The sequence below is a fragment of the Watersipora subatra genome, chromosome 1 (genome assembly GCF_963576615.1).
Source record: "Watersipora subatra chromosome 1, tzWatSuba1.1, whole genome shotgun sequence".
In the NCBI taxonomy this organism is placed as follows: Eukaryota; Metazoa; Bryozoa; class Gymnolaemata; order Cheilostomatida; family Watersiporidae; genus Watersipora; species Watersipora subatra.
The window spans coordinates 9144566-9161586 of record NC_088708.1 but is presented as its reverse complement, the minus strand read 5'-3'; the positions used below and the strand labels follow the sequence as shown (position 1 = coordinate 9161586).

The window sequence follows — 17021 nt, the reverse complement described above, 5'->3', positions numbered from 1 at the left end:
ACTTTTCTCTCATACTAAAAGTTTTTCCATTTCCAAATATAGATTAAATAGAATGCTTTTGCAGATCAGCGTCATAACATTATAAAGTTGATTATGTGTGTAATAAGATCATGAAAATCTTTCCTCTATAAATTATGTTCTATATATATTGCTACCTTAGACAAAATCATGAGACACTAATCATCCGCTGACCGAGGTCAACAGTTCAGTATGATCACAAATGGGTCAAGAGAAGCCATGCAGATTGTCTACTAATTAGCAATGATTTGGGAATTGCTTTTTTGTCAGCTATTCAACTAACTTAATATCTGTGACTGGTATGTGACTGGTATGTGACTGGTATGTGACTGGTATGTGACTGGTATGTGACTGGTATGTGACTGGTATGTGACTGGTATGTGACTGGTATGTGACTGGTATGTGACTGGTATGTGACTGGTATGTGACTGGTATGTGACTGGTATGTGACTGGTATGTGACTGGTATGTGACTGGTATGTGTACCAAATTGGACCACAGTTAGAGGCTGCCCGTCATGAGAGTTTATTCTTACCCAATAGTGAATGCAAACATTAATTATATATTGACTATCCTGTTGTGGTATAGTATCGGAAGGCTGCTACAAGAATGACTAGCTGTTGTGGAATTTCCATACATCGACTTGGAACTGTGTGACAGTTACATCTAACCGTGCTTTTTGCTCCAGCTTCCACCCTAACACTTGTCTAACATACTTTCTACTTGTAGGCTGCTTTGATCTGATTAGTGGTTAACTGTTGGACACCTTTGGGAGTGAAATAGAATTGTGTAGATTATACAGTAGCGCCACTACACACAAATATTGATCCGATATCGACAACTATAAAGCGTTCTTGCTAATGTAGAGCACTTTATTTCATATCCAGCATGGCCAAGCTACACAGGCTCGTCAAGCTAGACGACCGACAAAACACTCACGTTTACACTTTTATCTTACCCATCAACATCGGGACTGACACAGCAAAAGAGATCATCTCTTCTGAGTTCTTGTGCGGGCATCAAAAATGGAACATAAAACTAACCAAGCAAGAGAAGGAATCTCATATAGGTGCGTATTTGACACTGAAGAATCCAACTCCGGGTCTTTTTGTTACAGCGGATTTTGGTTTCTCGATGCTTAATCGTGGACACTATACGGCAAATGAGTCTTTTATGGACACGGGTAAGGTATTCAGCAAACAACAACCAACACAAGGTAGGAAATCATTCATTTCTTCGAGCGATGTCAAAAACCCTAAAAGAGGATTCATAATGGCGAAGGAACAACTGTTTGTTGAAGTTACGCTATGCAACATTAGGTCTCATTTTGAATATCAGCTACAGTTACCTATGACCGAAAAGGACAAAGCGAAATTTCCCTTAAATGATATCCGACTAGAAACTGGAATATTCCCGTTTGGTGCCATGGAGTGGAACATTAATCTGAGAATTAACGAAAGAAACCCAACAGATGTGAGGGGCGGCAGCACTGTGACCTTGAAGAGGCTGTCAAACTATGACCACTACTGCAAGTTCAACTATAGAATTCATGTGGGAACAATCGAGCCCACACCGATATCTCCAGTAAAAGTTCCCACTAGCACTGCCAGCAGCCAGAGCCATCCGAAAGCTTTACCAAACCATCTTCAGCAAAAAGTCATAACAAGCCCTGAGATGTCTTCTCTCTTCACGAATGCCGACACTCCTGATAAGGTTGTGTTGCCAACGAATATCTACAAAGTGGCATCGCCAAAAGGTGTAATCACCATAAAAATAGAGTGCTATCAAGTCGTATCCTTGTCTCTCCTCACTATACCCATGGATAAAAACCGTCATAAGGCGATGAAGTGTTACGACAGAGACAAGCAGGTGTGGCATTTTGAGGCGCACATGAAATCAGAGAGGTTAAAGTTTTATATCTTCTATGGCGACATCGCCACCATACCACGGAACTGTATACGTATGATGACTATCGGTGTTAGCGTGCTACCTGCCTACGGCAATCAAAAGCTGGTGAATGCTGTCAACTCTCCCTACACTAGATACTACATCCAGCAACCTCAAGATGACTTTGGCCTTGAAGTTCCCATGCCAATCATGATGAAAGAAGTATGTACCTTATACAAAATACTTTGGTGGTTGCTTATAAAAGACTATTAGAGTGAATAGCTGCTTCTATCTTGAGCGCTCTTAGTTACTTTGGCAAGTGGCGGTGTCAGCAAATACTTAATTCCCATGAGAGCGGAGGCAAATAAGTGCCTGTCATCTAGACATTTCTACTCAGACCTGCGGCAGACTTCCGCTGGGCATTTTGTATTTCTTAACACTTACTGAACCTGAATTTCATGACTTTGCACAAGTGTTAAAAAGTAATTGTTGTTGTTTTGAATTGTCAGCATCCTTAGTATAATCTGTTTAGAGAATACAGATTGGGGCTCTATTCAGCTCTAATGAGTGCAACACACAAGTTTAGACATAAGTAATAGTCCATGTTTAACTACAGAGACTCACAGAAAATCTGGCTGCCGCATATGAATTGACTCCACATCAGCTTATAGATAGTTTAATGCATGGACTATCTTTCCCTCAATGGTTCTCAGTTAATATTAAAAAAAATATTGATAGAAAAGCTAGTATGTGTCTTGAACTATCCTGCATAAACATACTATATCTATGCAAATATATTTGAAACCGCTATGATGGATAAACAGAATACAAGCAAAACTTGGAATTGTTTTCAATTATGCTTAAGCTCTACTATATAATTTTAATGTTTTCAGAAAGAGAGCAGGGCAATTAAATAAGCTGACCTATCAAATATAACCCCATGCACTTTTGTACTTATGTAGCATTGTGTCTATGTTCTATTTGCTGGTACATGTATATGAAACAAGTTAGGCGCATTCAATAAAATCTTTTTGATTGAAGTTTTTAGAAAAAATAAACATTTATAATATATTTTATAATTCATTATTTGACTTTTTAGCATATTTACTGCTTACACTAGAAATCTACACAAAAACAAATATATTAGCTTTCATTAATCTCGCTTTTTACAACTTGAAATTATAGAATAATGGATCAATGGTATGAAGGCTGCGCAATGGGCAGACCGCAAAACAATTGCACGAAGCCCTTGGAGTTTACAATGCATATTGACATCTAGTAGTTGAGGACTAGTGTCTATTGTTCTCATCATTATTTCTCATAAATAAATCAGTCTCACTGTAGTAGGAATATAAGCTGACCTGCTTAGAATGCAGCGAAGCCGTTGTTCTATAATCAATATTGCGAAGCGAATAGCCTACACTGACTGTCACATACATTTCACCTTTAAAACAATGAAAACAGCACCGGCACAAGTGCAAGAGCGAAGCTATAACAATGAGTAGGGTTTGACACGGTCGTCTGAAAAATAACGCAGCACGGCTGACTTTCATAGAAATCATCATTACATAGGATGTGGTTGCGAACAATCAAGAGCATTTTCATGATTGGTAATAGTGAAAGGCACTGATCTAGTAGGCCAGTTGATAAAACTTGAAAATTTTAAAGCAATGAGCAATTGCAAACGTGGTATTAACAGTTACACCCATACTAGCTATGAGTTCACTTTGACATACAGTGACACACATACCAGCTGTGAGCTCACCTTGACTGACAAACAGTGACACCTACACCAGCTGTGAGCTTATAACTACTGACAAACATTGACACCTATACCAGCTGTAAGGTCATAATGACTGACAAATGGTCACACTCATACCGGCTGTGAGCTCATAACTACTGATAAACCTTGACACTCCTACTAGCTGTGAGCCCATAACTACTGACAAACAGTGACACTCGTACCAGCTGCGAGCTCTTAACTACTGACAAACAGCGACACCCATACCAGCTGTGAACTCATAACTACTGACGAACAGTGACACTCATACCAGCTGTGAGCTTATTAACTACTGACAAACAGTGACACTCATACCAGCTGCGAGCTCATAACTACTGACAAACAGTGACAGCCATACCAGCTGGGAACTCATAACTACCGACGACAAACAGTGACACTCATACCAGCTGTGAGCTTATTAATTACTGGCAAACAGTGACAATCATACCAGCTGTGAGCTTATTAACCACTGACAAACAGTGACACTCATACCAGCTGTGAGCGTATTAACCACTGACAAACAGTGACACCCATACCACCCAACTACTGACAGTGGCGCTAGCTGTGAACTCATACAAGCTGACTTTTGCTAGTTGTAAGGCGACTTAGTAAGTAAATTTTAAATATATTAGCTATCAGCCATCATGAGCATCTCATCTGCTAGAGCAGGTGACATGTGGGTCACCGACATGTAATTTTTGCAATTACCACAACTCTCCATTTCAGAGTAAATGCTATTAGTCATTCATTTTGCCTATATAAGCTTTTAGCCTAGGCATGATTATGTTGATTGGTAAAATGCGAGTTGCATTTGTTTTCAGGAACCATTAATCTTAAGAGCGTATATACACTATACATTTACTAAAAATGTACATCGCAGTAAGAACCAGAGTTACAAACGACCAGTTTAGCTAATGCCTTCATCACGCTCATCAATATAAAATACATCTCACCTTTTGTAATATTGCTAGCAAACCTGATTATTGTTGCAGATCATAGATGCAAACAGCATTTATGTGTATGACCACTCCAACACCATGACGGTACAAGTGGAGTGGAGAGATTCATTGCTTCTCAAAGATGTCGAGTATACAATGACAGACAACGTCATTCGCGCTCATAAGCTACAAATGTTGTATGTATGAGTTGTATAAATCTGTCGGGAGTTTTCTTCTCACAGGTAGATGTGGGAGACTGATAAAACAGGGTGTATTTCACGTTGTATCAATTTGTGTGATCAACTATACCCAATGTTTAATTTACAATTACAATGTAATAGCAGTGTACAAACATCATCTGAACTAAATTTAGATGATTTCAGACAGGCTTACAAATTGTTAGGTTTAGAAGAGGTTGGTATATAACACATGGGGAATGAACAGAGATTTAGTCCATGGTATCAGGGACAAGAGATAGTTCTAGCTTCTGATAGATCTGGTAATATAAACTAGGTAGAAATTGATGTAATCAATAGGAGCTCAATATAGCCTATATCAGAGGAAACACATTAAATATTTATTACATGCATTCATGTATTACATCCTAACATAGATATTCTGCTACCTATTGCTGCAAAAGTATGAAAGAATACACCCGCCAAGAAATTCGGATAAGATTAGTGTGTCAGTTTAATAAATTTCTGAATAGTCAAGGGAGCCATTACGAATGGCTGTAATGAAAATGCTTATACAGTACATGTAACTGCGGTGATGAACCACTTAAATTGTTGATGATTCTAAAGCAGCTGCTTTCAGCTTGAATAAAATGCAAACAGCACAAATCTATGTTACGTATTTGCCGGAAGGATAATTGGGTGTTTTTAACAGCAGAGGTTTTCGTGAGCATATCTATAATTAAATAATTTCTAGCATTTATTCATTTCATTAATCAAATCAATATCACTAATACCGACTGGCAAGTATTACTGATAAAACGGCAATGAGGCTGGGAGCAAGAAAGTCTTACTAATGAGAAATAATTGAATATTCTACGCCTTTTGCCAATGTATGCGTACTAGGAGCAGAGCTCCGAGCCTTAACTGAACCAGGTCTCAAACTTTGTATTTGTTGTAACATGATGAGATTTTTCATCCTTAGAACAAGAGTTACCCAAATCAGCATCTAAAGCTCATATTTGTATTGCAGCAAAGAAATGTCCGTCTTACAGAAGGAAAATCTGATATTAGAAAAACAGGTTCACAGCTACCAAACGGCAATAGCACAAAAAGACTCCAAAGGTGAATATGATCTGAACCAAATGGCACCGAGACCACAGCCACCTGGCCAAGCCCAACCTGGCTACAGCGACACCCACTCGGAGAGAACACCAAACACGATGCAGGATCCATTCTACAGAAATATTAACAGTCCACAAAACCAACTTGGAGCAAGCTCGCCACACCAGTCTAACGGTCAATATTCTTACAGCAATACAGGAATGCAGACGCCAGGATTGGTTGGACAAGGAGGCACTCAGCAGGGTATTCACGGCCATATGATGCCAAACCAAGTTGGCTATGACACTGGCTACAGCAGAGCTGATCAGAATATGCATGATCCATATGATAGACAGCATGGCAGAGGCCAAATGGATGGTAGTAGCCTGCCGGTGCCAGGAACCAGAGGTCCACGATCTAAAAGCGCAGATCCTAGCTGTTACTCTCCAGTGCCAGAGCGTCGAGCTGCCAATAGGAGAAATTCAAGCGCTGGCGGTGAATATACCGATTACTTAGAACACAATCCAAGACAAAGTAGCAAAATGTTGGCAAACAATTACGATGGCTACCGTTCAGACTGTGACTATAGAACGGACCACATGGCCAAACCTAATGGTCCCCAATATAACGAACACTATGGCAAAGATGGCACGCGGCCCATGCCATCTACGAGGACCAGCAAACCAAGTGATTCAAGGAGTGATTATGGTGACTATTATAGTGAAAGGCGATCAAAGACGAGCTATGAAAGGGATTTTGACATGTACAGCGATAGAGGGCATCAAGCCACTATCAGCAAAAGTGGCAGTGGAGGCCGCAGCCGTTCGCAACCAGTAAGTGATGGTCGACGCAACATGCTAAACTCAACAATGCCAACAGGAAGAGCTTCATATGCTGGATATGATAGTGATTATGTACCATCGGATAACGGTAGAGGCGGTTCCTCATATCCTAGCACTCCACGTTCGTCGATGGGGCAGCGTGGAACAGCTTACCACCGAGCTGACGAACGAAGACTAATGGAGAACGGACCTCATTAAAGCAGTGATTGATAGCAATGCAAAGCTTATGTAAAACTCACTATTATCTATGCTTTGCATAAATTTTTGATATGACAAAAGACACAGATGCTAGGAATAGAACAATTTTTTAAAATTTACGCTAACATATACTTCTATATGGATTAATTGCTAGAAAGCTCTCTTTGGCATAGACATAATGTATATTTACAGAACTGGTGAAGCACAATCGTTACACCTCTAGCTACAAGCATGAACTATTTTGCTAACTCATTCTCTTACACATAGACAAAGCGAGAGATAGAGCGCTGTGTCCGCAGTCTACCGTGTACACCAGTACGTGTTCTACGGTCTTCGGATTATTAACTTATTTTCCTTCTAGAATCTTTACAGCAAAAGATATCATTATATCACATGTATATATCTATATATATATATATATCTATATTTTGCCGATTCACATAGATCAGTCTAAAAATATATGCAGCTTTGATTAAGTGCACTCATATTAAGTCTCTGCTAGGAGTGATGGTAGCGCTCCAATAGAGGACAATGACGAGTGTGCCTGCGAGTGTGCCTGCGTGAAAAGAATTCTCCATTAGCAACTAATCAGACTATAAATAGTTGAGAGAGAATGAATCAATAGGGAGAGAGACGAGGTAGAGGAATTAAGACGAGCAATGACTTTGTCTTGCCAAGCACATATTTATATTACCGAGCCATAAAACTTATTACTGTATGTTATTGCTATACACCATCTGTGAAGATCAATATCGGTGAGTAGTTGCAGCAGCTACAGCGACTACATCCCACATGTACATCTACTTCCTATGACATTCACCTTGCTGCCTTAAACACACGCCAAGCAGCAGATCTATTTGATGCTCATTGATTAGATAGCTGTCGGCTTTCAGTCCGCGAAACCGTGCAAAAGATACAGTAATTGGAAACGAAATGCCTTCGGTCACGCTCATCGTACATGACTGAGGTGGATTGAAGTCAGGAAGTCAGAGTCTTCCAAATATTAACGCAGTTTCATAGTGCCTTGCACAATAAACTCAGAGTTACTTTGTGTATCAACTAGCGCTGGCCTTGGTAGTAATACGGATCCCATGCATGTCAGCAATCTCTAACTTGAGCACCTGAAACAGATTACAATCAGCTAAATGGGTGTGCTGACTATGCTATGCGCTGTCATGCATACCGCTGCCAGTAATATAATACAATGGTGCCATTAACAAATACATATACATACATATACAATATGTTCTTCGAATTAAGAATGATACAGTAAACAGAAAAAAATGTGATAATTACCCGATTCACCATCATATGTTGTTGAACAAGCTTCTTGCCTTGGAACTCGGTTGACTCAATTATCACATCAAACATGGCACCACACCCACCTGAGGACAACAGCACCTTAGCAAGTGACACATACCTGACAAAACTAATCATCAGATTTATGGTGACTGAAATACTTGACACTGCGTATACATGATACCAGTTTCATGGTGACTGAAGGACTTGATCCTATAGATACATGATACCAGTTTCATGGTGACTGAAATACTTGACCGTATGTATACATGATGTCAGTTTCATGGTGACTGAAGTACTTGACCCTATGTATACATGATACCAGTTCCATGATGACTGATAGTGTTGAACATGTTAACCATTTCAGGATATGATAACTAGCGACCTGCTGCAGTACAAGAGTGCCCACTATATGCTAATGCTGCTACATATATATGTAAAAACCACCAATGCTATTAACTCTAGTCTAAAAAATGGTTCCTATGATTTCAATAGTGTTATCTTTTGCGCAAATAATTAAACCTGTCATAATTCCAGGAATAGATTGAGAGGCCACTGAAATGCAAACAACAAACTGTTTAGGAATATTTATTATTACTATTTATTAAGAAAAAGACTGCTGCTGAGCTGTCATAAAAACTAAAAGGGACGAATAGCTCCATTCTCTTAACAAGCTTGGCACAAGGCATGAGAGTAAAGATTCATTGGATACCTACTTTACTTACCAGATATATCTTCAACTTTTATGAAGCTGGCTGAAGGGAAGCCTTTTATCACAGCATCATATATTTTTTGTTCCCCAGCAGTGAGTGTAGCATAAGACCTTTGCGCAGATATCGACCTAATGTTTAACTAAAACACAAGTGGCAGCTTTACATTCGAGAATATTACATATAACAGAGTGAATTTCACCAGTCAACCAGTGTATTACGTACAATATTGAATCTAGAGAACATGAGCATGTCTGCAGATTTTAAAACTAATGCATAGCAACAGGCTACCGCTTCTTAAGAAAGTGAAAAAGAAACAGAGAAACAAGCATGATAAGACAGTAAAGGGAAAAATGAAAAGAAAGAGAGAGCGGGAAAGAAAGAATAAAAGTTAAAAAAAAGGGAAAAGGGAAGGAGAGTGAGCACAAAAATGCACGCACGTATTAGGGAAATGGTCAGAGTATCATGCGCAATCAAGTAGAGCTTGAATGCAAAAGGCAGAAACATATAAGGTTAACATTTATTTTATACTTTAGTTTATCAGCAGAATTTTTGACTAGCCTTTTTAGTATTGGTGCCGCTGTGAAAATGCTTTGAAGCAAGAGTCAATGAGAAGGGGTGTCTATCTACGAAAAACGAGGAAGCAAAATGTTTCACAGCCTTGAAGATTGTCACAAACAACATGATTTTAGCTAACAGTTCAAGTGGTATGAAGTTAATTTATTGTACTAACCCGTGTTGGGGGCAGACATCTTAATGAGGGAAAATGTGATATTAGTCCCTTGTGCTCTTGCACACTTCTAAGCACAATTGGGCTTATCCGAGACAGAAAGGGGTTTACTCTAGCCCATCCAGACATGCTGGTATCCTATTCTAACCTTTAGATAACTAAAATCAGTATGTAAGATATGTCGTATTTGCATTCTTTCTAATATTAGGAACAGTCAAGTCCACCACAAGTCTAATACTTAATGACATGTGAACATTCTATAAACTGTTTTCAACGATATAATAATAATAAAATTCAAAGAGAGTAGCAAATATTGTAGAGTACTAGATATCCACAAGTTGAGAGAATATCGTTAAAAACTATTTGGCAGAATATTGGCTAGACAAAAGGTATTTATTAAGTAAGCTTATGAGGGCAATCTGAAACATTCTCTAAAAACAACAGCTGCATAGAACAAATATAAACCTTGAATATTAACTAAAACAACACTGTCAGTAATTAATAAATAGATTTATGACAAATGGTCACACATCTATGCGGTCCGGTAAAACTGCTAGGTCTGATGCCAGGGTTTACCTGCATAAAACAACCCGAAATGATTTTCAATATAAGCTTAGGCAGTTAATTACAAATGTTCTAAGCAAATAAACAACTATATTTATAGGTCCAATGAGAACAGTTTATGTTCAAAGAATTTTAGTTAAAATTGCATGTTATTATCCTCATTGATAACCTGATTTTTCCACCTAAACAAGACAAAATATAATAGGCATTTAATTTATTTCCTAGCATAAAATTGCTAATTTTCTCTGAAACAATTTCTTAATTATTACTCTTTCAGTCCGTAACACTTGGAATAAGTGATAATCGAGCTAAATTGTAGCTAAAGGGGCAGGTGCTAGAGCTGCTTCAAAAACCTAATGCTGTCATAACTACGCGCATTTAGATGCCTGAGATGAGCCCTAGTGCTATCATAACAACAAGCACTTACGGTAAATAAATGGTTGGAATGAGACTTATTTCTGACATAACTACACACACTTAAAGGTTGACTTGCAACAAAATTCACATTACCGTTATTTGGTATGAAAAGATTCACCATGTCTTACTCTGTTGTGTTGTAGGTGCAAAATATGTGGAAAGGTGATTACAAGCTCTTAAAAGCTCAAAAACGAACAGAAAATCGCAGCCACACGAGACCGCCGGAGTTTGGATTCCCTTTCCGAAATGGCTCAAATGTGATGTAGTTGTGAGAGATGGTTTCTGTTTACACTTTCTTGCAACCTTATTCGTCGAAATATTTTCACAAATATACTTCACGCATTCAATAAAACTATGTCTATTGTTCTTACGCGTCTGTTTTATCGTCATTGTAATGCTGTCACTTTTAGCACTGATATCTGATAACTTACCGTAAAAATTCATTTAACTTTTTAACCTTAGCTTGAAGGAGTACATATCACTGTCTGATAATCATGACGAGCCTGTTGGTCACCCGTGATAATCGAAAAGTGCTGCAAAAATTATTTGCGAAGTACTGGGTCACATGATCAGATTACGACTTGACGATTGAATAACGCCGAACCAAAACTGTAAAGTAGCGAGCATCTATATTTGATACGGGGTCTTCGGTAAAACCCGAAGTGTTTGTCATAAACTAGTTCTATGATAAGTTTTATATTGAGCTTTGTATTGGCCTTTCAATTCACGTGAGAACATACGTGACAAGACGATAACCAAATTCCGTGACTACGTCATCGAAATAAAGAGATTCCAATCTACGGCGGCTTTTCGTTTTTGAGCTTTTAGGAGCTTGTAATCAAATTTCCACATATTTGGCACCTACAACACAACAGAGTAAGACATGGTGAATCTTTTGATACCAAATAACTGTAATGTGAATTTTGTTGCAAGTCAACCTTTAATGGCGAAGATGGAAATGATGAAATCAGCACTTCTTTTCAAAAGTTGCTTGCACATGGCAGTAACTTTAGTTTAACAAATTTAGCGACAAAGTTTAACTATCTTTCAGGCAAATACTACTTATTCTGAATAATGGATAACATGGGAGGATGAATGTGAAAATTTTTTTAAAAAAATAATTTTTCATAATATATCTTTTTATTATAACCACAGTATAAATACTTACTATTTGTATATATGATTTTTGGAGTACAGCTTGATGAGAGGAAAGACAGTTATCTTGAAACTGACAGTAGCTAAAAGCAAAGTGCCAGCTATTCTTTAAACTATATATAGGTATATAGATAGTTAGTATTACCAAAATGCTAACTAAAGAGAAAAGTTGAAAAAAGAACTTTTTGTGGGATAAAATATAACAATAATATTGTTCATAATATTTTTAGTGACTTTTAGCTAAGTTAGAGTTTTTTCTTTTAAAGATATGTATCATATATATGTGTCACAATATAACATATAAAGAGCACTTAGCTGTGAGTCAATCACTACGAATTTGTTTCACTACGACTTTTACAAATAATATTCCAATAATTATCTGTATGCTGTTTTTCGAGTTGTAGCCTGATGATAGCAGATCTATATATGCTTAAAACCAATTTGCTGTGATTGACTAAAGGCTAAGTGATCTTTATATTTTATACTAGCTGAATGCCTGACGTTACACAAGTAATAAAAATTGTTTTGCGCAAACTTATTTTTATTTAACATATACAACAACATTTACCATTCTAACTTTTAAACTTTATAACATGAGAAAAGTGTTTTTATGCAGTTTAAATAAATTACGAAAAAAAATAAATGAGTACATGGAATTGTGTGTATAAAAAAGTTTACTGCTGCAGCAGAAGCTCGTTGTATTTAAAGTTATGATGGACGATGCTGGTACCTCTCGATACTGGTATAAACATAAAAATGAGATATCGGACTGTCTTTGTCTGATACTCTGACCAAACGGAGAGAGAATGTAGAGGCAATTCCTCCTCCAGATAATACATTTGCTCAAGTGAAAAGTATCTAGCTTGTACAGATTTACCGAAACCCGAAATAAGAGTGTAATGGCACAAGTGAAACGGCACATTTGAAAATTACAAGCTTGTTTGTAGACTTACGATTTGAATGTCGCGAGTTGGAAATCCTATGCAAAGCAGACTTTTCACTGCTAGATTTTAATCGCTATAGCTGGACATACAGATGAAAACAAAACGATCAACAAAACACAAACAAACACAGAAATTCATATATATAAATTATTATTATAGATTGTTATAGTTCACTCTGTACTTAGTGTTTTGACCACTCTTTTTTACAAGCTCAGCGCCTCGACTAGCTGCAGTGCTACTGCGCATGTGGGCCTCATCACGCCTTAACAATAGGAACTAAGCTTCATTTTTTGTTCAACCTAACTAATATTATAACTATATCTTTACTTTGGCTTAATGTTATTTTCTACTAATTGATGAAATAAAACAAACATATTATCTGTATGCTGTTTTTCGAGTTATAGCCTGATGATAGCAGATCTATATCTGCTTAAAACAAATTTGTAGTGATTGACTAAAAGCTAAGTGATCTTTATACTTTATACTAGATGAATGCCTGATGTTATCCAAGTAATAAAAAAATTTTTGCGCAAACTTATTTTTATTTAAGCGCCACACACACCCACTCACACACCCACCCACTCACACACCCACCCAAACACCCACTCACTCACCCACCTACCCACCCACTCACTCACCCACCTACCCACCTACTCACACACCCACCCACTCACTCACTCACCCACCCATTCACTCACCCACTCACTCACTTTCTCACCCAACCACTCACTCACCCACCTACTCACTCACCCACCCACTCACTCACCCACGCACTCACTCACCCACCCACCCACCCACTCATCCACCCACCCACTATTTGTAATTGTTACTTTGTGAGCATAAGTGCTAAATAACAATTAACAGGCACAGATTTGTACTTAGTTATTTTATATAGGAAATATTGCTTTAACATACGAGAAAATTGACATATGAGCTCAGTCCTAGATGCCATTGAGCTCTTATGTTGAGATATGACTATGTATTTTGTGCCAAATAAACAGCTAATAGGCAGATTCTCTGAGGAATAAGACGCTGAATATCACTACTGACATTTGATGTTCGTAGTAAAAAGCGCTTGTAGGAGCAATACTTTCTGACCAGCATTGACAGTTCACAAACAAATCTTTTTTTAACTTTTTCTATGCTGACCTTTTTTGTGTGATTTACATGACTAACGCGAGACAAGCGGTTGTACAACTATACTCAGAATAAAGTACTTGCTTTTAATTAACCCTGAGTAACCATACATCTGCGAGTATCAGGAGATCAAAATAAGAACTGGAATCTATTGTCTTATGTTAATGGTTATAGTAGTCTGTGATATGTTCAGGTGCTGAGGCAGTGAGGTCTTTTTTATAGCAAACTATATTCATGTAGATGAACTTATGCTAGCAAACGACAGTGGCTGAATATACAAGACGAGGCATTTGTATGGCTTAAGTACAATGTATGCAAGTTACTACAATTCTCAACCTCGTACAATGTTTTTCAATGGCTCAGACTAATGGACACAATGCTTATACTCGACCCAGCATGTTGATTGCTTTAGTTTTTGCTCATGGAATCCTGTAAGTGATTATAATGAGCCTCTCCATGAGAGAGCAGTTTTCTAGTTTTTTTTATCAAACCTTTTTCCTTTGTCTTAACAGTAATCTAGAATCTGACGTTATTAACAAAGTTAGGCTCTTGTTACTGATCCAGCTAGTAAAGCTATGCTTTGATAGATTAAGCTATTAAGCCACCCAGCTGACATAGCTCAGCAGCCACCCCTTACTAGCTTAATCTTTGGAAGGACAGATGACTTCGTTGCAGGCTGTCAGGTCAGCTTGAGACAACTCTCATGTTAGCTTTATCCTGAGAGTAACAGTCAAGCTTGAAATACCTACTGCCATGAACCAAACTATTTCAACTAGACGCGCAACTTTGAACTGTGTTTAGCAATCAAGTTGAAGTAATAAGTCAAGGTTATTCTGGCAGTACCGAAACAAAACCCAAAAAAAGCTAAAAGGAATGTGATTTAAAAATCACTGAGAATTTGCTACACCGTATAATTCAAAACTGTAGAAAATAAATATTCATAAAAGCCAATAATCAAATATTTGTTATGAGTAAATTCGAAAATAGGAGTTGCCTACCTCTTAAAATAAAATTCTTTTATTTCATATATAAAAAGAGAATAATTATTCTGAGCTATACAACAGAAAACAATTTACACCGGTTTTGATATTTTTCCACTGGCAATATTGAATATTTTGCGTAGCCCTGAATACATTAAACACAAATGCAGGTTGCGGGGCATAAAAGGAAGAAGACAATGATCTGAGATGCTATAGCTTCAGCTATACATGTGTGCTTTGCCAAAATTAAAAAAATATTTATAACATAACAGTAATAATAAAATAAATTAATATCTGTCTACTTTTGTAAAATTTAAAAGACGACTCTAATTTGAGCCCTCATATACATGAAAAGGCAACTGTCTTGCGTATCTCTCATACACTAGATAAAATGGCCTACAAATATGGGCAGTTTTACTTTGCGCTTGATGCGTCAAAAGAGAAGAACGTGAACTGTGGAAAAACAAAAAATAAAAAAGACGTGAGGGACCTTTGCATAGCTAACCTGAAGCGCCTATTATAATTAGCAGCTGTATACCGACCATGGTGCTACAGTTAATCTAAATAGTGATGACATCTTGTTGAAAAGCTATGACGAGTAAATTGGCTTTATCCCATCAGTGATCAAAATCTTGCTGTCTAAACAAACATTGCAAGGTTTAGTCACAAATAAAAAAAATCATTCAAATTTTAAAATTTTGAACTCGGATCTAAAAATATCTTGTCAAAGCATGGATAGCTAGCTATAAATAGACTGTGAAAATGTAAATATTCAAAATATCACCCAGAGTTAATGATTTTCAATTTTTACATTTCAGGCCAGAATAATCGCATCCCAAACATAAATTATTTATAACAAGCCCTCAAGCAAATCTACCTAAGTAATTTATGCCATGTAGTTTCTAAATAAAGCTCTACTTTTTAAATAAAGCTCACAAGAACTCTATTGTGAACTGTATTCATGAACAAACTGATAAAAACTACAACTTGATAATATTAAATAAATTGTATGCACAGTGCAGTAAGTTTCTCGCAACTGCCAGCATAAAAAGGAAAGTAGACTATAACGAGTGAAGCTGCTTTAGAACTAAAAAATGACACTTCAACATCATCATGGAGTTCCTTGGCAAGTATCATTGCATTTATCGCTCTTTTGCTCAACAACTACACTGCTTTTAAAGAGTAGGTTCTCTTTTGCATAATCGATGCACATAGTTATAAAGAGCCATAATTATTGTAATAATAGCAGCTTCATGGTTTTAAAAGCTATCTCGTTGTGCTTTCTGAAAGCTTTTTGCTTTTTGTTACAATAGCCTTTTCATAATACCTTCTCTTGGTTCACAACTGTCAAGATGAACACAGCTAATAAAGTTTCTGTCAATAAACTGAACGTTCAAAGTATCTAAACAACAGGTTATGGGCCCAGTCAACCCATTAAATATTATCAAAGAACTATGGATGAGAAAGGCTGGACTATAGATGAGCTGAACACTGATAACTATGCCACATGGAAGTTCAAACTCAAACACCTATTCATAGCTAAGGACTTATTTGAATATGTGGATGGAACCACTACTCTGGAGGATGATGCTAACGCTGCCGCTAAAGCCGAGTACAAAAAGAAGTCAAGCAAAGCTTTTTCCCACATGGTGCTTTCTGTGAGTAATAGTTTTATTTATCTCATCAGTAAATGTGAGGACCCAGGAGTTGCGTGGAACAAGCTCAGAGCTCACTTTGAACGTGATACACTGGCGAATAAATTATTTCTCAAGAAACGGTACTTTAGGACTGTTATGAGCGAAGGTTCATCAATTGAAGACCACCTACGTCACATGAAAGCTATCACTGATAAACTTGCAGCTATTAAAGCTAATATTAGCGAGGAAGACCAGGTGGTGACTCTACTTGGAAGCCTCCCGGAAAGCTATTCAACGGTAGTGACTGCACTCGAGGCTCGCGGTGACGATATAACTTTACAGTTCGCCACACAAACACTGCTTAATGAAGAACAAAAAAGGGAACAAAGAGCACTGACTCCAGCCAGCGATTCTGGTGGTGTCAGGTCTGAAGCGAACTCTGAGACTGCTCTACTGTCAGCAAGTAACCGCTTTAAACATAGTCAGCAACAATCCAAAGGCTGCTATAT

General features: G+C 37.5%; 2 protein-coding genes across 3 annotated transcripts; one reads left to right on the top strand and one right to left on the bottom strand.

Moving 5' to 3' along the window:
- The first annotated feature begins 902 nt into the window (after nucleotides 1-902).
- Nucleotides 903-7009, top strand: LOC137405895 (uncharacterized). Its single transcript, XM_068092345.1, has 3 exons — nucleotides 903-2126; nucleotides 4677-4819; nucleotides 5829-7009. Exons 1-3 carry the CDS (start codon nucleotides 906-908, stop codon nucleotides 6937-6939), a joined length of 2475 nt encoding a protein of 824 aa, XP_067948446.1. The 5' UTR covers nucleotides 903-905; the 3' UTR covers nucleotides 6940-7009.
- A 172-nt stretch (nucleotides 7010-7181) lies between these two features.
- Nucleotides 7182-12842, bottom strand: LOC137406903 (bolA-like protein 3). Of its 2 annotated transcripts, XM_068093514.1 has the most exons (6): nucleotides 12768-12842; nucleotides 11828-11897; nucleotides 9682-9836; nucleotides 8964-9090; nucleotides 8236-8324; nucleotides 7182-8060 (listed from the first exon to the last, which is right to left on the bottom strand). In XM_068093514.1, the coding sequence occupies exons 3-6, from the start codon at nucleotides 9805-9807 to the stop codon at nucleotides 7995-7997; spliced, it is 408 nt and encodes a 135-aa protein (XP_067949615.1). In that variant the 5' UTR covers nucleotides 9808-9836; nucleotides 11828-11897; nucleotides 12768-12842; the 3' UTR covers nucleotides 7182-7994. The 2 variants fall into 2 exon arrangements, with proteins under 2 accessions (XP_067949615.1, XP_067949608.1); XM_068093507.1 differs by lacking the exon at nucleotides 12768-12842 and having other exon boundaries at nucleotides 11828-12691.
- Nucleotides 12843-17021: the final 4179 nt, after the last annotated feature.

Excerpts from the sequence above, each read along its gene's own strand:
- LOC137405895 (XM_068092345.1), top strand. The coding sequence starts at position 906 with ATGGCCAAGCTACACAGGCTCGTCAAGCTAGACGACCGACAAAACACT. Across the intron at positions 2,127-4,676 it reads TGCCAATCATGATGAAAGAA|ATCATAGATGCAAACAGCAT; the intron begins GTATGTACCTTA and ends TTATTGTTGCAG. Across the intron at positions 4,820-5,828 it reads GCTCATAAGCTACAAATGTT|CAAAGAAATGTCCGTCTTAC; the intron begins GTATGTATGAGT and ends TTTGTATTGCAG.
- LOC137406903 (XM_068093514.1), bottom strand. The coding sequence starts at position 9,807 with ATGTCTGGATGGGCTAGAGTAAACCCCTTTCTGTCTCGGATAAGCCCA. Across the intron at positions 9,091-9,681 it reads GATGTCTGCCCCCAACACGG|TTAAACATTAGGTCGATATC; the intron begins GTTAGTACAATA and ends CTTGTGTTTTAG. Across the intron at positions 8,061-8,235 it reads AACATATGATGGTGAATCGG|GTGCTCAAGTTAGAGATTGC; the intron begins GTAATTATCACA and ends AATCTGTTTCAG.